Raw genomic sequence first — 24,484 nt, forward strand, 5'->3', positions numbered from 1 at the left:
GACATTATGCAAAATGCCATGTTGTAGAAAAGAAAATCAAAAAACAAATACAGCTTATCAGCACAAGAACCTCACGAAAGCCATCAAGCAATATGGTCAAGGGGTAATGATATGGGAGCCTTTCAATCATCGAGTTGGCCATGAAATTCTGTTTATATCAGAGTATTTTAGAAGAAAGGGTGAAGTCACCAGTTTGACAACTAAAGCTTGACCAAAAGCAGATCATGCAACAGGCCAGTAATCACAAGCACTTTTGCAATTCTACAACTAAATGGCTATATAGTATATGAAAAGTCAAAGTTTTGAAATTGCCATAGTCTTCACCTCAACTGTGTGAAAGACCTTAAGAGAGCTATGAATTAAAGAATATCCACAAAAATCAATAAGCATATCATTCTTTTCAAAGAGGAGGAAGGGGGAGTAAGGTAAATTCTCTTTTAGTATGATATGAGACACTGAAAACCGCATACTGCAAATAATTACTTTATGATATTGGTGTTATAGGGGATTCTATGAACGTATGAAGGATGAGGGTGTACCTAGATTTTTACAAAAGACATCTGCACGCTTTTTGTTAAAAAATTAGTGACAAAACAAAATCTCTTATGGCTTATTTGTTCGCCAATATTACACTGATTTTAATACTTGGTGAGATCTGGATGATTTTCAGATATGTCTGGATTTGTAAACCCAAATGTATTGTTTGGTATTCATCATGGTCTGTTTGTGTTTTTAACTGCAGATTGTTTGATGTTAACACTAGTATATATAGTACACCATTAGTACATAGACTGAGGTGGGCTGGCACCCTGCCCAGGGTTTGTTTCCTGCTTCGCACCCTGTGTTGGCTAGGATTGGCTCCAGCAGACCCCTGTGACCCTGTAGTTAGGATATAGCAGGTTGGATAATGGATGGATTAGTACATAGAAGAAGAAGTAGCCTGGTGGGTTATTAGTAAGGCTGTTATCTCACAAATACAGAACTTGGATTTAAATACTGACACAGTTTTTGACTATGTTGACTTTACGCATTCTCTGTGTATGTGCATAAATTTTCTTAAGATACTTTAGTTATCTTCCAGACATGTGTGTTGATTTGAGACACCCATTTGGGCTATCTCAAAGTGACAGCGAGTGTGTGAATGAAAGTTCCCTGCTTAAACTACTATCTTGTCCAAACTTTACTGCCTAACATTCAAATGATGCGAGAATAGAAACTGATTCCTACTAACCTGAAACAAACAAACCAGGATTAGAATAATGGGTAGATGGATGAATCAAACTCTACACTACATATACATACAAATAGAGGACTATCGCAAATCTACTACAATATATAAATAAAGAATTGTTGACAATGTCAACTGTTATTTTATAGTGCAGGTTGTCATCGATCAAGGGAATCACCACACCCAATAAGAAATGTTGGGAAACCAACCGGGTTATCTGTTTAATTTGTCTTGCTAACTTAAAGCAAAACAGGCACTCATTAATGAGGAAAAACCAAAATCTCACTGCACTAACTAAGCATAGCCTTTGATCGGCTGTCTCTTGAATGGGCTGATTTGAGTCAGAGTGCCGACCTGTGGTGTGCGCAGTCCACAAGTAGCTGCGACCTTCTGGGACCACACAGGCTTTATAGATGCTAAACTGGAAGGGGCAAAGTCACTAGCCCTCGCGCATTGTCTTCTCACCACTGTGGAAGAAAAGGAAGACAACACAGTTAGCAACAGCATTCCCTTTTGTCCTGGGTTGGTGTTACATATCTCAGATGAGCCCGGATGGTGATCCCCTAAGATGCATGTGTTACAAGTGAAATTATAGTATGGCTGTTTATGTATACACTCCAGTGTTCTTCAATTGTTAAGTGTAATTTTTGAAAATAATCAGCTAGTTCTGAATGTACTGCATGATTTTTACTCTAGATACTACTATAAAATGTTAGAAAAAGCACATTTACAACAACCAACCTCTATGGCTGGGTTTTGTTATTTTTATCCAAAAGGCTTTGACATATATTGAAAATCTTATTTTTAATAAGCCTTCTATTTGCTTTAACACCAGAGTAAACAAACATGAGAACCTTTTTGCCATTTTACCTATTAAAGCATTCACTTTTCAATCTTTCTTATTTCAATGCAGAGTTACAAGAGGCTTAAGATTCTCCTGAGGACACTGGGCACAAGGCAGGAACCCTATTTGAACTGGATTCCATATTTACACACCCACATTCACTCACACCACAGTTTAAAGTCACCAGTTAACACTAACAGTCACATATCTGATGTGTTGGACTAAACCAGAGTACTTGTAAAAATACTCACACCGATGCAAGAGGAAGGTGTCATCTGTACACTGGCAATGAATGAACTGGAATGTGAACCCTGAACTTTGAAACTGTGAGGAAGAAGCACTATCATGATGAACACACTTGCTGTCTGTCTACTTAATTCTGTTATGTATTATAATCCATAAAACGTCACAACTAAATAGTTTTATTTTCCTAAGTCCAATGTAACCACACTTTTATTACTCAAGGTCAAGCATGCTATAGCTTTTTATTGACATTAATAGCTCAATTTTAATTGACAAGAATTTACGCTTAGATGGGATAATTATTTTCTAAAATGATTCTCAGCTATACACTTCAAAGTAAAAAATAAATGTTATCAGCTCACTTGAAAAGACAGACACTTCATCTTGTATCTCACTTCTGCAAACCATCTCCCGTTATAAAAAGCATTTCATATTCTCATTATCTCGAAGATCCTTTTGATCCATCATATAAAGGAATACATAATCCTTACTGCATCTCTAGATAATTTATGTGAAAAAAATGAGCTGGCATCGCGGAGGGACTAATTCTTTGAGATTCCTTACTGAAGGATCGAAAGGCGGTTTCTTGGCACATGGGAGAGTGAGGGAGGGACAGAGAGAGAATGAATGCCGCTGTGTGTCTAATAATTGCGTCACCGAAAACGTGCTCTTGCTGAGTGGTGCAGAGCAAGCAGCCTGCAGCAGAGAATGGCGAAGTACCCGCACAGATGACGAAAAGAAACAAGGAAACGGCTTTTTTTATCGTACCTAACATTTGAGAATTATAAAATTAAAGATCATGGCGGACCAGCGTCAGAAATGCTGTGGACTTTGTTGTTTTGAAGTGTTTCTGCTCGGCGGCTCGGCACTGCTTCTCCTTGCAGAAAGGGTTACCCGTGAGTCTGCTAATGAAATGCATTTTTATTTTCTGTATAATGCTGGGTACATACTTATAATGCAAATGAGGGTAATTACGAAATCAGTGACCGTTTTATTTATGCAGAGGGCTGCGTCTGCGAGGTCGCTCGTTTAACATTCACACGCTACAAAAGCGCGCATGGTGTTTGAATGAAATACAGTTGCGGCTAGTTTATTTTCTGAATCACCATGCCTCATGTCATTTTATTAGGGGAGCCATTCTCCTCTCGGAGAATAATATTAATACCCATCCGCTAGCCAGGCGCTCTTTTTTAAACGGATGATGACGGAGGCCCCGCGCTTCCGGAAAGTCAAAACTTAGCACTCCGGGGCGCATTTTGGGACAGGCTATAAGGATTGGCGTTGGACACTCGCGTTTCGATGTGAATACCGTTTGCTTTCAAAAGCACGTGAGGTGAAAACGCTCCCGCCTGTACTTGGGGTTGGGCCCCCTTTATACAGAAGGCCAGGCTAAGGGGCTGGGGCACTGGCAATGAGGACGAGTTTCGGTTTAGACTGCAGCAGAGTAAGAGGAACAGTGGCAGTGCATCACATACGAGATGAGACCAGTTTAGGCTGAAACCTGACAGTAGGAACCCATGATAGAAAAAAATGGCATGGGGCTGGACGCTTTGGACAGTTTTACCTCTTTACTGATTATTTTCATGTTTCTGATTATATATTACAATACAATCATATTTTCAATTTTAATCCAATCAGTCATTTCTGCCACATTTTAGGGTAAGCACTAGTACAATCTGTTTTATAAACATTTAAAACGGTATTAGTGGGAGCAAAAATGAGTGTACTTACAGTACATGCACACATAAAACCAGGATATGATTAGTAATGAGTGTAGAAGGCTCTGTTTACATGCAAGTTCAAGCTTGGGTGAGCATTAAACTGCGCCAGAAAGATTTGAAAATCGTTATTGGCTGACATGAATACAACAGTGGACCTGTGATGATTTTTTCTTTGTATTTTATAAATATGTTTACTCCTTCATGTGCCAGTTCAAATCCTGTAAATGCCAGAAATTAGACTCTGTTGGGCCCTTGAGCAAGGCACTTAACCTGCAATTGCTCTGTCCTGGATATGATGTTAACCTGCATCCGGGTCCTCCAACTTGTAATGAAAACTCAGGAGTTTGGTGACAGAATTGGCACTCCAGTCTGGTTTTTTTTAAAAAAAAAAAAAAAAAACCTCACACTGTTCCATTCCATTCCAACAAGCATGGTGCTGAGGTGTCACCCATTGCATGGCTGTGCTTTGGTCCTAAATTGGGATCCTGCGGCAGTTAGTTGTGTGGTGGGTGCAGCATCGCGCTGTATCAGTGCATTATGCTAACCTTCATGTATTATGAAGTAAAAAAAAATCCCCATTTAATGTCCCTGTCCTGACATATGGACATTGACTACTGCGTCTTCTGATCACACTGTTGCAACATATCCTAGCTTGATTAAAAGTAAACTGGTGCTTTATAGGTTGCTGTTATTGGATTGCATGCAGTACACTCTTCTCTATTTGGCTGTGTGATTGAGCCCTGCAAAGGACTGCAACTGCAACTCCAGTATGTGTACATCTTACTTTACACCCAGGGTGAGAAGGGTACTGCTGCAACCAGGAGCCGAATATCAAGTGGGAGTGACTTTACTCTCATATCATCCGTACACAATATTTCAGCATACAAATCTGCGCAAAATGATGTTCCCCAGGACCTTAGTGCAACATACACACAATAAATTAAAGATCTTGGTGTGGATCTTAGGCTGGCTGTTCTTGGTCTATGTCTGTGTTTTAGGAATATGGCTTAAGTCTTCTTGCAGTGTACTCAAGTCAATTCTGTTCAAATTGTATATTTAAATTATATATTTTTCGTATTGTACACATATAGTATAACCTGTGAAATCTTGAGTATATTCATGACAAATGTTCATTTTGAGAACTTCATCCCACCCATCAAGTATGTCCTCTCCCACTCAACATTGCCCCTCCTATTTGACATTCACCTCCTGGCTGCAGAGAAACTTACTTATCCAGGGCAGCTGCGATAATACTTATTGGGGGTATTTTTACTTCAGTAATAATAAGTATTACATTAAGTTACTCAGTACTTTAAAAAGTAGTTGGGCTACGTAACAGCTCATCACCATAAATGTAGCAGTTTCTGACATACTGAGTGAGACAGATTATTTCAAACACAAGAAGGGATAATGAGATTGCCTGGTCATTTGCCCCAGGAAATTTATCTTTGTAGACACTTCCCACCATTTTCTACCCTTGGCTGCTAGAAGTGTGTGTGTAACCAACGCATGTACAAGCTAACAGAGTGCAGCAGACATGTGCAGACTATAAAATCCTTAACTGTAACCTGGTTAGAGGTTTACATGATCTTAAAACCGTGTTACTCTGAGATTAATCTACATTTGTTGACCCAGTTTCTCAGAGACCAACATCCTGGTGTCACTAACACGAATAAGGGATTACATGAAATTTCTGTGAATAACCAGGTTATTAAAGTGCATGTAAACACACTCGGTGATAGCAGTGAGTGTAAGTAGGGTCACCACCTTTTCAACAAGAAAAAAACATTATACCAGCACCCTACCTCCCCTACGCAATTAAAATTAATCCAATTAACCTGTAATATTTTTAATCAACATGTACTTTGTATTGCATTTATGCTGTCAGCTAAGCCTGATTTTCCAAGCAGCATATATTAGTAACGTACTTACGATATGAGTTGTCTAAAGTCCTTAATAAGATGAATACTCCTACTAGTCCTCTTCATTCCAACTGAGACATGGCTGAGATGATTTCCATCCTTCTGATCTGGTCTTTGGCAACATGTTAGTTTATCTCCTATAGTTCAGATGTTATTATTGGTCTGCCATGTTGCTTTTGACCGTCGTTGTTCCCTCTTTCCTGATGACATGGCTGCCTTTGGGGAGAGGGGTAAACAGACCAACCGTTCTAGGCTTCGCCCTTCACAGGGTCCCCTTGTAAGATGAACATTAGGTTAATAGAAACAATACATATTTATTATAATATCTAATATAACTTGTAATGATGTCACCATCTATATAAAACATAACTCAACACACAGAAAATTATTCAAGAATAGTTTTTGATTACAAAACACAGAACGAGATGTTACTATCCTTGTGCAAGCACATACAATAGGTTCAGTTATGCTTGTCGGTGAATGGTAGACTTAGAGAATTTTTCTAGAATATTGGGACGCATCATCAGTAGTGTTCCTCTGGCTCATGGGGTGTTTCAGCCTTTCACACTATACACCCTCACCAGAGGCAGCCAGCTATAGGGTTTAATCAGCCCTAAGCTTGCGTCCCACTCCCAATTAGTCATGAGAGTCGCTTTGGTGCCAAGTGACTGACATCTCATGAACTTATGTATGGCAGCCTAAGTTTGTTAATTGGGGGCCCAACAGGGGATATTCCTCTTCATCCAAAGCCACTGGCAACTTCTCTCCGCTGCCTCTGATGCAGCTTTGATGGCTGCGCGCTGGCTCTGGCCCCTAATTCCCAGGTCTCTAAGCAGTTTGACGGTAGATGTTGCCACAAACCCTCTGCATCCAACTTCCACTGGGCGAACCTCCATGGTCCAGCTGCGATGTTGCGCTTCAGCAGCCAACTCAGCATAGCGTAGATATTTCCGCTTGTATGCCTCATCCACTGAATCCTACCAGGGTACGGTGAGCTCAGTAATGTAACCCTTCCTTAAGGAAGGGGACCAGAGCACCATGTCAGGTCTCAAAGTAGTAGAGGCAATCTCCGGAGGAAACACCAACTGTTGGCCAATATCTGCCAGCAGTTTCCAGTCGCGTGCTAAGCACAGCTGGCCTCTTTCCGATGGTGTGGAGTTGCTCCTGGTAACTGTAGCCCCTTCTTGGACAAAGGCAATCGTCCATGGGTGATTAGATATTGGTGGTGAAAGGGCATTGATGAAAAATCATTTTTCCTTCATTGTGGACGCAAGGCTCTTTAGGACCTGGTTGTGGCGCCAAATGTATCGCCCTTGGGTGAGACTGGTCTTACACCCTGTGAGTATATGTCGGAGGGAGGCTGGCCTGGAGCAAAGAGCACACCCTGAAAGTTGATGTTGCATGTTTGTATAGCTCACACCCCCTCATGTGAATATGTTAGAAAATGTGAGAGGTAGCAGTTAACAGTGGGTGGACACTCGCAAATGACAGTGCACACTTGCATGGCCACACCTGTGCTTCTTAGTGCAGCTAGTTAAAGTAACAATATTCATTTGGCATAGACTTACACCAATGCATGAAGAACAGACAAACTGAGATCTTACCGATTTTGCCACTTGTTCATGCAAACGTTAACATTGCTTTAAAGGTTATTAAACAATATAGTTATCAATATAAAAAAGTGATTGATTCTAAAGAGTGGCATATATGTTTCAGATACTTTCTAAAAGTCTTTCTATTCCCATTCTATAAAAAATGCATGCATATAGATAAAAATGCACTGATTTTACAAAAGAGAAAAACGTCAATAACATAACGATAAACAAAAGAAGGCAAAACCTGCTGTGGTCCATATAAATCTTTAGCAGCAGCTTAATTCTAGTGCCACAATTAATAGTTGTAAGCAGGTCCAAAGCACCTTACATTTTTTTTTTTCCTTTTTCATGGCTCTTTGGTTGATGGACATGGGGTCATTTAACAATATTTTTCTTTTTTCTGTTCATATCTTAAACTTTTCTTGTATTTTTTTCTTTTAAAATGTTTACAGGCTTTGGAAGCAAATTTACATAGCATTTCATAATTGTGGTAGAATTGTAAACCCCCCCACCCGGGATCAATTTATCAATTTACTATTAATAACTAAGAAAGACAATTTGTTTAATAATACAAATAAGAGAATACTTTTCCCAGAAAAGGCAGTATTTGTGTGAAAGATTGTGTATTAAATGAACACAAAACTGTCACTTTATAATGCTAAAAAGCATATCCCCTTAGAAAGAATCATATCAACATGCTTGGTAATCAGGTGCATTCACATTTGGATAACAGTCAGGCCAGTAGCTGAACACCCAGTTTTAGGGCACCGATGTTCAGAGTATGCTTACCATTGCCTTTTACTGTGCTCAAGCTGACAAAGTTCACATTGGTGGTAATTCAATGGCCACAATGTTATGTGCTTTTAATGAACACATGCAACCACTTTGCCTGACCATTTCTGTGAGTACACAGCTGTTGTTAGCTTTTGGGAAAAGTTCTCAGATGTATGTATTGAAAAATTATTGTGCAGTAATATTTGGCTGTTAAAACAGTACAACTGTCATTTGTAAATGAAGCGTACTGGCTGTGGCTTTATACAGCAACCTTTGTCAAACCTTTTACCTGAAATGCGCCCAATCTGAGCTAACTCTAATAGGTTTAATTTTCACTAAAGGGATCTATTCCCATTCAAATTGTCAAACGATTTGATGTGTAGCTTAAGTACTGTATGTGTTTCTGTTTAAATGAACACAATTTCTTTATCAGGCAAATCAATGTAATTAAATTTCTCAATGTAAATTTAAATTTATAATTTAAGTGATAGTATTCATCAGTTTAAACTCTTAATGTAATTTAATGGAACAAGTAATAATCATTGTGCCAAGATCCTAATTATCCTGAGTCTGTTACTTCATCAATCAAGCCATTTATAGCCGGTAGCATCCACCCTCCTTACTCCTCTCATAGTTTTATACATTTGGAGATTAGGGGTTAACATAATATTTTTACCTACACTGTATAGATTGAAGATCTTTTGACTTTGTGTAGCTCATGTCCTGCAGCCTTGGATTTAGCTGTACTTTATAATGTTTTATTGTAATGTTAGCAGACTCAAACAGACAACCTTCTATGTAATGTCTTTATGTAATGCACACCATCACAAGACACTTTACAGGCACATAGTTCACTTATTTACTAAAACATTTTTTTGCAGCACATATACCTGCACTATTTTTTTGTTATCTTTTAAGTTGAGTTACATGGACAGACAGACTCTGTTTACAGGAGTGTCCTTATTGTGTGCACATGGTGTGTTCACAGGTCAGATATTTTTCTGCATGTTCCATTTTCTGAAGCTGCTAATTTCAGCACAGAGTCATTAGTGTAGCAAAGTCTTTCAAGCTCTGCCAATATACAGGAAGGATTCAGAAGATTATGTTAAGACTGGGCATATCACGATACCAGAATTTACAGTATATATTTGATACCAGTACCAGCAAAGTTTTCTTATTCAACACCTTTTGATACCATGACAAAAAACAGAAATCCATTTCAATAACTTTTTAATTTTCTGTTTATTGAAGTGACCAATAATGTTTTTAGTAATACAATATAAAATATATAAATACTAAAGGTAAAAAAGCTTTAAAATACTGTTATTATAGTAATTATCCAGCTACAGTGGGATGCAAAAGTTTGGGCAACCTTGTTAATAGTCATTATTTTCCTGTATAAATCGTTGGTTGTTATGATAAAAAATGTCAGTTAAATATATCATATAGGAGACACACATAGTGATATTTGAGAAGTGAAATTAAGTTTATTGGATTTACAGAATGTGTGCAATAATTGTTCAAACAAAATCAGGCAGGTGCATAAATTTGGGCACCGTTGTCATTTTATTGATTCCAAAACTTTTAGAACTAATTATTGGAACTCAAATTGGCTTGGTAAGCTCAGTGACCCCTGACCTACATACACAGGTGAATCCTATAATGAGAAAGAGTATCTAAGGGGGTCAATTGTAAGTTTCCCTCCTCCTTTAATTTTCCCTGAAGAGTAGCAACATGGGGGTCACAAAACAACTCTCAAATGACCTGAAGACAAAGATTGTTCACCATCATGGTTTAGGGGAAGGATACAGAAAGCTGTCCCAGAGATTTAAGCTGTCTGTTTCCACAGTTAGGAACATATTGAGGAAATGGAAGACCACAGGCTCAGTTCAAGCTAAGGCTCGAAGTGGCAGACCAAGAAAGATTTCGGATAGACAGAAGTGACGAATGGTGAGAACAGTCAGAGTCAACCCACAGACCAGCACCAAAGACCTACAACATCATCTTGCAGCAGATGGAGTCACTGTGCATCATTCAACCATTCAGCGCACTTTACACCAGGAGATGCTGTATGCGAGAGTGATGCAGAGGAAGCCTTTTCTCCGCCCACAGCACAAACAAAGCTGCTTGAGGTATGTTCAAGCACATTTGGACAAGCCAGCTTCATTTTGGAATAAGGTGCTGTGGACTGATGAAACTAAAATTGAGTTATTTGGGCATAACAAGGGGCGTTATGCATGGAGGAAAAAGAACACAGCATTCCAAGAAAAACACCCGCTACCTACAGTAAAATATGGTGGTGGTTCCATCATGCTGTGGGGCTGTGTGGCCAATGCAGGGACTGGGAATTTTGTCAAAGCTGAAGCTGCGCCGGGGCTGGATCTTTCAACAAGACAACGACCCGAAACACTGCTCAAAATCCACTAAGGCATTCATGCAGAGGAACAAGTACAACGTTCTGGAATGGCCATCTCAGTCCCCAGACCGGAATATAATTGAAAATCTGTGGTGTGAGTTAAAGAGAGCTGTCCATGCTCGGAAGCCATCAAACCTGAATGAACTAGAGATGTTTTGTAAAGAGGAGTGGTCCAAAATACCTTCAACCACAATCCAGACTCTCATTGGAACCTACAGGAAGCGTTTAGAGGCTGTAATTTCTGCAAAAGGCAGATCTACTAAATATTGATTTCATTTCTTTTTTGTGATGCCCAAATGTATGCACCTGCCTGATTTTGTTTGAACAATTATTGCACACTTTCTGTAAATCCAATAAACTTCATTTCACTTCTCAAATATCACTGTGTGTGTCTCCTATATGATATACAGTGGTGTGAAAAACTATTTGCCCCCTTCCTGATTTCTTATTCTTTTGCATGTTTGTCACACAAAATGTTTCTGATCATCAAACACATTTAACCATTAGTCAAATATAACACAAGTAAACACAAAATGCAGTTTTTAAATGATGGTTTTTATTATTTACGGAGAAAAAAAAATCCAAACCTACATGGCCCTGTGTGAAAAAGTAATTGCCCCCTGAACCTAATAACTGGTTGGGCCACCCTTAGCAGCAATAACTGCAATCAAGCGTTTGCGATAACTTGCAATGAGTCTTTTACAGCGCTCTGGAGGAATTTTGGCCCACTCATCTTTGCAGAATTGTTGTAATTCAGCTTTATTTATTTTCTAGCATGAACCGCCTTTTTAAGGTCATGCCATAGCATCTCAATTGGATTCAGGTCAGGACTTTGACTAGGCCACTCCAAAGTCTTCATTTTGTTTTTCTTCAGCCATTCAGAGGTGGATTTGCAGGTGTGTTTTGGGCCATTGTCCTGTTGCAGCACCCAAGATCGCTTCAGCTTGAGTTGACGAACAGATGGCCGGACATTCTCCTTCAGGATTTTTTGGTAGACAGTAGAATTCATGGTTCCATCTATCACAGCAAGCCTTCCAGGTCCTGAAGCAGCAAAACAACCCCAGACCATCACACTACCACCACCATATTTTACTGTTGGTATGATGTTCTTTTTCTGAAATGCTGTGTTCCTTTTACGCCAGATGTAACGGGACATTTGCCTTCCAAAAAGTTCAACTTTTGTCTCATCAGTCCACAAGGTATTTTCCCAAAAGTCTTGGCAATCATTATGATGTTTCTTAGCAAAATTGAGACGAGTCCTAATGTTCTTTTTGCTTAACAGTGGTTTGCGTCTTGGAAATCTGCCATGCAGGCTGTTTTGCCCAGTCTCTTTCTTATGGTGGAGTCGTGAACACTGACCTTAATTGAGGCAAGTGAGGCCTGCAGTTCTTTAGACGTTGTCCTGGAGTCTCTTGTGACCTCTCGGATGAGTCGTCTCTGCGCTCTTGGGGTAATTTTGGTCGGCCGGCCACTCCTGGGAAGGTTCACCACTGTTCCATGTTTTTGCCATTTGTGGATAATGGCTCTCACTGTGGTTCGCTGGAGTCCCAAAGCTTTAGAAATGGCTTTATAACCTTTACCAGACTGATAGATCTCAATTACTTCTGTTCTCATTTGTTCCTGAATTTCTTTGGATCTTGGCATGATGTCTAGCTTTTGAGGTGCTTTTGGTCTACTTCTCTGTGTCAGGCAGCTCCTATTTAAGTGATTTCTTGATTGAAACAGGTGTGGCAGTAATCAGGCCTGGGGTGGCTACGGAAATTGAACTCAGGTGTGATACACCACAGTTAGGTTATTTTTAACAAGGGGCAATTACTTTTTCACACAGGGCCATGTAGGTTTGGATTTTTTCTCCCTAAATAATAAAAACCATCATTTAAAAACTGCATTTTGTGTTTACTTGTGTTATATTTGACTAATGGTTAAATGTGTTTGATGATGGTGACAAACATGCAAAAGAATAAGAAATCAGGAAGGGGGCAAATAGTTTTTCACATCACTGTATTTAACTGACATTTTTTATCCTAACAACCAAAGATTTTTACAGGAAAATAATGACTATTAACAAGGTTGCCCAAACTTTTGCATCCCACTGTATTTTTAATAATATTGTCAATCATTAATATCAGAATACAACACAAGGCTTGAATTTTATTGTGTGGCCGAGATGGTGTTCCCTACTTTGTAACAACAAATTGTGTTTTAATCTTGAGGAGATTTCAACATAGGGTTTATTAAGAATGATATATTGTGGACTACCTGATTTATCTTGGCATGTGCATATTGTAAATTTGTTTTCTGACACTTTCTGTCTAGTAACTGAGAACTACTATTTAAAATGTGCACTAAATATAAATATTAAACAGTACATATATAATGTTTGAATTAGTGAATTTCAAATATTTCCATTTGAACTAACTCTTTAAAGGTGTTTTATAACAACATGCTTTTAAGTTGTGGTTTGTCAGTGAGTAAATCAATTAGGTTTGTAATATTTGCAGTTGCAAGATTGATATTTGCATCATTAGCGTTACAAAAATATTACTAATGAGTAATCAAATTAGTTCAAATTTCAAATGTCAAACTCATGGTGCTTTAATTATCCAAATGTGTCCCTCTTTTTTTTTCCCTTGTGTGAAATCAGACTTTTTATATTAATCCGTTATTGCAGGAATCCTGTTAAACAGCATTTGTTTTGTTGTTTTCAAGGTTTCTTACATGAGTGATCAGACTTTGCTATTGCTGATGCAGTGTACAAAGGCAGAACTTGAAAATTAGTTAAGCTGTCATTATGTGTACTGATTAAATTTAGAACTGTGAGAAAGCATTACATTCTTCAACATACCATTCAAATATATAACATATGCTTTTACTTATGGGTTACACTGTACTAACTGCTTTCAAAAAGAAAATGAATGACACATATTCAGCGTTTGCAGATTTATATTCGGCAGTGAAGTTTGCAGTTTTGATTTTCCTGCTAACTGCGTATTTTGACGATTACATGTCTCTTTTAACACATACATGTCATATCAATAGGAAAACGTGCCTTCTTGTCCTTCAAAGTATTGAAAACACTAAATACATTTTATTTTGGTATTAACAAATGAAGTAACTAATGTTGCCAATGTAGACAAGCAAAATAGCCACTTAATTTGAATCTTGCCTTGATGTTTACTTGCTCCAAGTGTTGTTTGTGGTGCTGGTCCTTCCACATCGCACAGTCCTATATGCATAACTGCGGATGCATGTGAGCCACATCCCAGCACAACCTTGAACTGTATACACCAGTTAGAAAATGGAAAGATGCTTGGATTGATGGAACTCTCCAGAAGTACCCACTACAATTGAAGAATGAATATGAAGCCTCTGTTAATTTATTAGGGTTGTGCAGGACATAGTTTAAAAGGGATTAATCTTGCTATCTTTTTATCGCCTCTTAAAAGTGTGTGACAATACAAGTGATTGGTACCGTTGTTTTGTTCTCAAAGAACACAAAAATCTGTTTCTGAAGTAATTCCACAATGGGTTAAAAGCGGCAATAATGCAAGCCCATGGTTTTTTTTTTTGGTTTTTTTTAAGTAACAAGTACAATTCCTGCACTTGTGTACTGAAATTCTCTTGTGTGAACACAAAAGCATTTTCATATATGACCTCTTCTGTTTTTCTTTTCTACATGTGTTGATGTGGAGCTGTGTCACAAACACTGTGAGTCTAGAACACAGTTCCTAGGATAAATATCTGGGTAGCGTGTGATGCAAGGGAGTTGTGCATTTAACATGCAAGTACTTTTCACTGAGTTGCTTTATTTGGACAGAGAGATAGAAAGACATGACCACACCAGTGCATTATATGTGAATTCACCTAAAAAGAGATTTCTTACATTTCTAAAGTTGAAGACAGATCAAATTTGACACTAAGGCAGCCAATTAAATGAACTATCAAAAAATAATTCATTCTTAGCATAATTTGTTTATTTGCTAGTCATTATTAAGAAAATACACTATAAGGAGAAAACAAATCTCAAAAAAATGTATCTCTTTACTGCTTTACATTTATTGTTTGATCTGCTTGTCATTAAGGATATGTTTATTATTTATCAGCTTGCTGTCATTCACACAGAACTATTTTTCTTTGATTGAAGATACATTATGTAATTTGTTGTTTTTCATAAAGAAGATTATTTTTCAGTATGCACATAATGGAAATCAATATGCATATACAGTGTGTGTGTGTGTATGTATGTGTATATATGTGTGTATATATATATATATATATATATATATATATACACCGCTAGATACATAAATGTTTGGACAATGACATAATTTTCAGAATTTTTCCTCTATACGCCACCACAATGGATTGAAATAAAGAAGTTATTACATGACTGAAGTGTAGGCTTTCAGCATTAATATATTGTATGAGCCATTTAGGAATGACAGCTATTTTTATACATGGTGTCGTGTTCTCCACCACCCCCCCCCCATTTTCAGGGGCTCTAATGTATTAGACATTTGACTGACAAGCAGGTCCCTCATTATTTCATTAACTATTAAGCAGGTAGTAGGTCTAGAGTTAATTCCAAGTGTAGAATTTGCATTTGGAAACTGTTACTGTTAACTCTCAATGTGAGGTCCAAAGAGGTGTAAAAACAGGCTATCATTGCACAGAGAAAACAAAACAAACCCATCCGATAGATTCCAGAAACCCCAAGAGTGGTCAAATCAACCGTCTGGTACATTCTTAAAGAGAAGGAACACCAGAAGGCAGTCACAACCATAGAAGACAACTTTGCTGGATATTGCAGAATTCTTTCCTCTGTAAAGATAAACCAATTCACTACATTTAGGCCTACCTCCCAGAGAGTGTTCTTGGTTTGGCTATCACTGCTAAAATCTACAATGAAGAGAAAACTTCACAAAAGTAAATATAGAGCTGCAAAAAATTTGGAATCCTCAAACATAGAAAGGACAGATTATACTTTGCCAGAAAATATTTAAAAAAAAACAGTCCAGTTTTGGAACTGTTTTTTTGGACAAATGAAATTAAGATTGATATGTACCAGAATGATGAATAGAGAACAGAAGGAATGGCTCATGATCTGTGTAGCATAACACATAATCTGTGAAACGTGGTGGAGGCAGTGTTATGGCATGGACATGTGTGACTGCCAATGGAAGTGGGTCACTAGTGTTTATTGTTGATATGAACAACGACATTTATTTATATAGCACATTTTCATACAAACAGTAGCTCAAAGTGCTTTACATAATAAAGAATAAAAAAATAAAAGACACAATAAGAAAACAAAATAAATCAACATTAATTAACATCGAATAAGAGTAAGGTTCAATGGCCAGGGGGGACAGAAAAAACAAAAAAACTCCAGATGGCTGGAGAAAAAATAAAATAAAATATGACTGCTGACAAAAGTTGCAGGATGAATTCTGAAGTGTACAGACTATACTGTCTGCTCAGATTCAGACAAGTGCTGCAAAACTGATAGGATGATAAACTGACAGGGCTCGCAAAATTTCAAAATCCCTGGTAGCCCTTTGGGCAGGCACTCTTCAGTTTTTGGTAGCCCGAATAAAAAAGAGATTATTTTTAATGTATAATATTGTAAAGGAAACAAAACATCAATCAAAAAATTGTTAAAACACAAATTACAACAACTGTATAAAAATTACAATCATCAACTCAAATATTTGGTTCTAATTGAACAGAAATTTCTATGAACTTGTAAGAACTGTGTAGAACATGAATCAGTCTGTGTCAAATTCTGAATCTGAAATTTCCACTGAAGTCCCGGATGAGAAAATGCCACTCAACGCGAAGGGCATAGCATCTCCTTCATCAGCTTTCTCTTCCTGTGCCTTGGCCTCCATTTCACTTCTCTTTGTTCTTGTCGGGGTTTTATGATCCAGATGACTTGAACCTTTTCCAGAAAACATCCAGAAACGAATTGACTTGTCAGGGCAAAAAGATTCAACTGTTTCCCCATTAATGGAGAGTTGCATGCAGTCATTCAGTGTTTCAGGGTTAGAGAGGTGCGATGTGTTGTCTTCACTCGGTTCATGCAAGAAAATCCTCTCTCACAGATGGCTGTTGATGGACTAAGTGTCAGCATTAATTTCACCAGCAACAAGATATGAGAGAGGTGTTCTGGATTCTCAGAGAGGAGATCTCTGTACAGACAATCTACCTTGCTACCCTGGTGTTCTGCAAGCCACATTTTTAGATCCATCCATTCTTGTGGAATTTTCTCTTTTTCTTCCTCATCTAGCAAACTGGCAAAATATGTGACAAGATAATCCACCTCTTCGTCCCCATAATTTGCCAGCTCTTCTCTGGGGTAGGGAAGAGTGGAAGGGTCAAAAACCTTGAAACAAGAGAGAGGCTTTTCACGCAGATTTTTAAATCTGTTGTCCATGTACTTGACTGTGTTGTCAATAATCTTCTGAATCTCTGCACCAAAGGTGTCTTTGTCTGTGCCCTCTCCTCTTTCTAGCAGGTCGCTGACTTTTTGTGAGCTGAGTTCCATAGTAGCAAATGCTACCATCCTCATTCGCTGTGAACTTTGTGTCCAAGGTTTTCTGGTATTCTCCTGGTTTTGTTTTTAGGCTGAGCAAGTGTGATGTGGTGCTCTCAACTAACTGATTTGTTCATGTGATGTTTAGGTTATCATGCTGAAAATCAGTACAGCACTTGGATAAGATGGTACTGTAGTCCAACATGAAATGCAGGAATTGAACAAATTTCTCAGTCTTCATCTCCTGCACCACCCCCTTAGCTTTGGCTGCATCCTCGGACTTGACATCACTTCCTCCTGCCATGTTCTCCATATGAACAACAGTGGGAGTGTAATTTTTTTTCCACAGCCTTCAGACATCTCAACCAGCTTGGAAGCCACCGTGTGCTCTTCAGGCCACTGAAATGTGCAAGTTTCTAATTTAGCAGTTCACTTATTTCTGTCAGTTCTCTTCACTTCTTTGGGGAAGAGTAGTACATCTTAAAGATGGTTTTCAGTGTATCTTCAAATTTCACCAGGTACTTACAGCCTTTCACGCTATCCAGCACGGCTAGCTCTAATTTGTGTTCCACACACTGGATTATTATGATGTGGGGTATCCTCTGTTTCAGTCTCCCAGCTACTCCTGTTTTCTCACCCATCATCACTGCAGCACCATCAAAATTTGCACACACTACTTTCTTTTTCCATGTGTCTTCTCTGATACCCATGGTGTTCACTGCTTCATCAATAGCCTCTAAAATACCTGCAGCATTTGCACTCTTGACTGGCTGACATTTGATCATGTATGTGGATATGTCACCATTATCTCTCACATACCTGACATGAACCAACTCCTGTTCTATTATACCAGTGTCTGTACTGCCATCTGCAAGAATGGATAAGAACCTGCTTTCTTGAATTTCCTTTTCGATCTGGTCTCTTGAAGTTTGTGCTATTGCTCCAATAAACTCTCTGCAAGCATGGTCATTGAGGTAAGTGGAACCAAGATCTAGGCCATTTGCTTTTTGAAGTTTGCAAAGACTGCTAAATTTTGCCAATGGTAATTCACTCTTTGCAACATAGTACGCTGTTCTAAACAGCTTTTTCAAGACTTCTTGTTGTGCTTGGTTTATTTTTGGTATGTTTTTTGCAATTGGTGTTTGTTCTGAGAAAGATGCTGCAGACTGAGCACCAATGCATTTCTTGTGCTGCAGAGATTTCTCATGGGTTCTGATGGGGTCTTTCCTAAAACTCCTGGTCCCAGTAACAAAGGCACTTGTCGAGTCAGAAATTGAGGGAAACTTGCGACACACCCGGCAGAACATTGTTATTTAGCTGGTCATATTCCAGCCACAGAAATTCTTTTGTCCATGAAACCAAAAACCTGTGCTTTCTTTTTGCCTCATAGTCTGATTTGTCATAACATTCCGCTTTGTGGTAGGCTTTTCTTTGGCTGTACCTTCTTCACCCTGACCTGTCTTATTTGGCTCAGCAGAACTAAAATACCTGCGTAAATCCATCTATTTTTACATACACGCACACATAACGGTCAGCGATTTTTAAAATTCTCTGCGCAATCAACCTTTATCACATGTTTAAGCTTACTGCGGGAGATTTCACTTGTCACGTTCGAATAGTAAGCTAATGAGTGATAAGACGATGTCAGAGGAATTGGTGCAGAATTAATCTGTCACTGACCAATCAGTACTGCCGCTGTCTGTACACAGTTCGTGCGATCGCAAAGTTAAAGTAAAAAACAACCACAAATTCAAATGCGATTTCACATATTGACAGTGGCTCATCGATGCCCGAAAATGACATAATTACCCAGCTACATTTGAGAAAGAATGCAAAAGCATTGACATATATTTTTCCTTCCTATGATAGCCTGACGGGCAGGGCTGACATAGATTTTGGTAGCCCGACTGGAAGACACAATAGCCCCAGGACATCAGGCTAGCGATTTTGCGAGCCCTGCAACAGTACAGATGGACAATGAGCCAAAACATACTTTGACAGCAAACCAAGTGCTTTTCAAGGCAAAGACGTGGAATATTGTTCAATGACCAAGTCAGTTCAACTGACCTCAACCCAATTGGACATGCAGTTCACTTGCTGAAGACACAACTGCAGGCAGAAAGTCCAAGAACAAGCAGCACCTGAAGACAGCTGCAGTAAAGGCCTGGCAAAGCATCAGTAGGGTGGAAACCCAGCACTTAGAGAAGGCCAAGGGTTTCAGACTTCAGGCAGTCATTGACTGCAAAGGATATTCATCCAAGTACTGAAAATGATTGTTAGATTTATGATTATGTTAGTGTGTCCAAATACTTTTGAGTCTCTGGGAAAATTGGGTCACCATGTATACATACTATACAGTAATCCCTCCTCGATTGCGAGGGTTGCGTTCCAGAACCCCCCGCAACAGGTCAAAATCCGCGAAGTAGAAACCATATGTTTGTATGGTTATTTTTATATATTTTAAGCCCTTATAAACTCTCCCACACTGTTAACATTATTAGAGCTCTCTAGACATGAAATAACACCCTTTAGTCAAAAGTTTAAACTGTGCTCCATGACAAGACAGAGATGACAGTTCTTTCTCACAATTAAAAGAATGCAAACATATCTTCCTCTTCAAAGGAATGTGTGTCAGGAGCAGAGAATGTCAGAGAGAGCGAGCGGGAGAAAAGCAAACAATCAAAAAATCAATACGTGCTGTTGGGCTTTTAAGTATGCCGCTGATAAAGCGCAAAAAGAAGGGAGCAATGTGAAGGTAGTCTTTCAGCATTTTTTAGAGGAGTGTGTATCTTCTAAGCAAACAGCCTCTGTGCAAACAGCCCCTCTGCTCACACCCCCTCCGTCAGGCACAGAGAATGTCAGAGAGAGTGAGAGAGACAGAGAAAAGCAAACAATCAAGCATCGCGCGGGAAACATATCATTGAGGAGTTTTATTTAATATGTAATACGTGCTCTGATTGGGTAGCTTCTAAGCCATCTGCCAATAGAGTCCCTTGTATGAAATCAACTGGGCAAACAAACTGAGGAAGCATGTACCATAGATTAAAAGACCCATTGTCCGCAGAAATCCACGAACCAGCGAAAAATCCATGATATATATTTAGATATGCTTACATTTAAAATCTGCGATGGAGTGAAGCCGCGAAAGTCGAAGTGCGATATAGCGAGGGAGCACTGTACATACAATATTTTTCTTAAGAGCCTTAAATTAAAACTGCAAGTCTACACTTCAATGACATCTTGATTGCTTCATTTAATATCCATTGTGGTGACCAAAATTAAAAAAATTGTATCATTGTCCAAATACTTATCGACCTAACTCTGTGTGTATGTATGTGTGGGTGGGTGTGTATGTATGTGTGGGTGTGTGTGTATGTGTATATGTATGTATATATATATATATATATATATATATATATATATATATATATATATATATATATATATATATATATATATATATATATATATATATATATATATATATATATATATATATATATATATATATATATATATATATATATATATATATATATATATATATATATATATATATATATGTGTGTGTATATATATATATATATATATATATATGTGTGTATATATATATATATATATATATATATGTGTGTATATATATATATATATATATATATATATATATATATATATATATATGTGTATATGTATGTGTATATATATATATATATATATATATATATATATATATATATATATATGTATATATATATATATATATATGTGAGAGAGAGAGAATCTTTATTGTATAATTCTCTAACTTCAATTCATTTTCTTGTTTGTGTTTTTAACAGTGATATACAGTATCATATACTATTTTTTGATCGGACAGCCATTATGGGCAGGATTGACATTTGCCTTTCTTCTGCCTGCCAGTGGTGTTCAACTGCTAAGTTACTATTGGTTTTTAGAGGATGGCAAGAAGAACCGGAGGTGTATGATATTTATTCACATTCTTCACCTGGGAATTTATAAACGGTAGGGTATATTCTTGGATTAGTGAAGTAATTTAGTACATTATTATTCTCTTAAAATGTTAAGGGAAAAATTTTGTTTAAAATTAGATAGAAATAGAAATTTGCTTAATGAACTCAGTGTACATTTTAAAATGATGAAAAACAAGTACCGGTGTATACAGTCATGGTTGAAATTATCGGCACCCCTGGAATTTTCCCAGAAAATACACAATTTCTCCCAGAAAATTGTTGCATTTACAAATGGTTTGGTATACATGTTTATTCCTTTATGTGCATTGGAACAACACAAAAAAACAGAGAAAAAAAGCCAAATCTTAAATCATTTCACACACAACTCAAAAACCAGGCTAGACAAAATTATTGGCACCCTCAACTTAATATTTAGTTGCATGCCCTCAAGCGCTTCCTATAACCATCAACAAGCTTGTTACGCCGCTCAACTGGAATTTCCAACCACTCTTCTTTTGCAAACTGCTCAAGGTCTCTCAGATTTGAAGGGTGCCTTCTCCCAACAGCAATTTTGACATCTCTCCATAAGTGTTCAATCGGATTTAGATCCGGACTCATTGCTGGCCACTTCAGAACTCTCCAGCGCTTTGTCTTCAATTATTTCTGGGTGCTTTTAGAGATATGTTTGAAGGTCATTGTCCTGCTGGAACACCTATGACCACTGATGCAGACCCAGCTTGCTGACACTGGGCCCTACATTGCGCCCCAGTATCTTTTGGTAGTCTTCAGATTTCATGATGCCTTGCACACAGTCAAGGCATCCAGTGCCAGAGGCAGCAAAACATCCCCAAAACATCTTAGAACCTCCACCATGTTTGACTGTAAGTACTGTGTTCTTTTCTTCGTAGGCCTCATTCCGTTTTCTGTAAACAGTAGAATGATGAGCTTTACCAAAAAGCTCTACCTTGGTCTCATCTGTCCACAAGATGTTCGGCCAGGAGGATTTTGGCTTCCTCAAGTATATTTTGGCAAACTCCAATCTGGCTTTTTTACGTTTCTGTGTCAGCAGTGGGTTCCTCCTGGCTCTCCTGCCATAGCGTTTCATTTTGTTCAGATGGCGATGGATAGTTCGTGCTGACACTGAGTCTGCAGAACAGCTTGAATATGTTTTGAAGTTGATTGGGTCTGTTTATCCACCATTCGGACTATCCTTCATCGCAATCTTTTATCAATTTTTCTCTTCCGTCCACGTCCGAGGAGATTAGCTACAGTGCCATGTGTTGTGAACTTCTTGATTATGTTGCGCACAGTGGACAAAGGAACATGAAGATCTCTGGAGATGGACTTGTAGCCTTGAGATTGTTGATATTTTTCCACAATTTTTGTTCTCAAGTCCTCAGACAATTCTCTGCTCTTCGTTCTGTTCTCCGTGCTTAGTGTGGCACACTCGGACACACAACAGAAAGGCTCAGTCAACTTTTCTCCATTTTAACTGGCTTCAGGTGTGATTGCTATATTGCCAGCACCTGTTTATTGCCACAGGTGAGTTCAAACGAGCATCACATGCTTGAAATAAAACGATTTACCCACAATTTTGAAAAGGTGCCAATAATTTTGTCCAGCCCATTTTTGGAGTTCTGTGTGACATGATGTCAGATTTGGCTTTTTTCCTGTGTTTTTTTTGTAACATTTGTAACTGAAACAATTTCCTGGGAGAAATGGTACATTTTCTGGGAAAATTCCAGGGGTTCCGATAATTTTGGCCATGACTGTATATATATTTTTTGTTGTTTTTCAGTATTTTTTTTAATCCTTAACTAGTATATTCTCATTCTGAAGTAAAAGTATTACAATTACTTTAGTAATATTACTGTTACATAAACTTTACATGAAACAATCAGCCATTAAATTTGTTGGATTTTTTTTCAATAGGATTTGTATATTTCAAGAAGTGCTCATGCAATGCAAAATATGCAATGCATGGAGACAAATACCATAATGATAATTCATGATGATATTTACCATAGTTAAATATAGTATGTCATGAATTAAATTATCAGTTTAGAATGTAATTTTGGTAAAAAATGATATGAAATTAATACTAAAAAAATTAAATGGATGGGTTGAGTTGCACATGAAAATATCTTCTTAGTGTTAACTGCTCTTTCTTTTGATAGGTATTTGGACTGCATTTATTGGATGGTTAAGACTACAGGTTATGCTGGAAATCTAGGACTAATAGTCATGCAGCAGGGTGATACTGCAGCTCTGCATTTAATGGAGGCTCTACTACTCTCTTTGCCACAGGCCTTACTGCATGGCTATCTATTGGTGACAACACAGATAAGCATTCTCATTCCAGGTACAACAGTAATTCAGAGAACTTGTTTCAGCTTTCTTCCGATTCTTTCAAAACTGGTTTGAGCAGATTTTTGCACTGTTAAAGTAAAATACTTGTGTTGCAATTGTAATTTATATATAATGAAAAATGAAATTATATAGCTTACTGAAGTTTAAGCTGATGCTGAGAAAAAGGCTGAAATCAAGGTAGATTGTATCACATTTTTAACTTCAATAAAAAAGCAGACTTTGTAACCAATGTCATTTACCTGAAAACCAAAGGTAATCTTTGTGGAAAAAATTTTTTTTAAGTTTCAGTATTTTTTTGCACACTGCAAATGCACACACCCTTTTAATACTTTCTGAAGTTGCTTTTTGCTTTGTTAAAGTAGAAAAGTATATTTAGATAGGAATTTGTCAACTTTGCACACTTGGACTTTTGTAATTTTATCCCATTCTCCTTTGCCGCAAAACTTAAACACCGTCAGACTGCAAAGAAATCTGTTGTGCAAAACCCTCTTTATGTGTGATTTTCTATAGGATGGGATTCAGAGTTGCACTATTCTAAGATCTTTATTATGCAGAAAGGTGAAATGCTTCTTTATCTTGGCTTTTTCAGGCAGAGGGTAGCCAACCTTGTTGAAAATACTATATCAGTGTTCCTATTGAAGTGAAACAGCTCCACAGCATGATACTGCCAACAGTAGGCACTATCATCTTTTGATGAAGAGTGGTAAAGTTTTACTTTATATAGCCTTTTTGGAATTAAGGCTGAAAACTTGTGTCTTGGTCTTAGTAAACCTTAAGGTATTTTTTCATCATTTTGTGAGATAGACAAACCATTTCCATTTGCCATCCATTCCGCAGCTCAGAGATGAGAATGCAGTACATGTAAACA

At 37.9% G+C, this 24,484-nt stretch overlaps 1 protein-coding gene across 1 annotated transcript in view; it reads left to right on the forward strand.

Annotated features, from left to right (window-relative positions):
• Positions 1 to 2,988: 2,988 nt before the first annotated feature.
• The window catches only part of LOC120525842 (XK-related protein 5-like), a 67,235-nt gene continuing 45,739 nt past the window's right edge, over positions 2,989 to 24,484 (forward strand). The window contains exons 1-3 of the mRNA XM_039748459.1: positions 2,989 to 3,211; positions 21,115 to 21,298; positions 23,424 to 23,608. Of these exons, the coding sequence (XP_039604393.1) occupies positions 3,115 to 3,211; positions 21,115 to 21,298; positions 23,424 to 23,608 (466 nt within the window). The 5' untranslated portion in view covers positions 2,989 to 3,114. The remainder of the gene's footprint in view (positions 3,212 to 21,114; positions 21,299 to 23,423; positions 23,609 to 24,484) is intronic.

This window comes from Polypterus senegalus, chromosome 3 (assembly GCF_016835505.1).
Source record: "Polypterus senegalus isolate Bchr_013 chromosome 3, ASM1683550v1, whole genome shotgun sequence".
Taxonomy (NCBI): Eukaryota; Metazoa; Chordata; class Cladistia; order Polypteriformes; family Polypteridae; genus Polypterus; species Polypterus senegalus.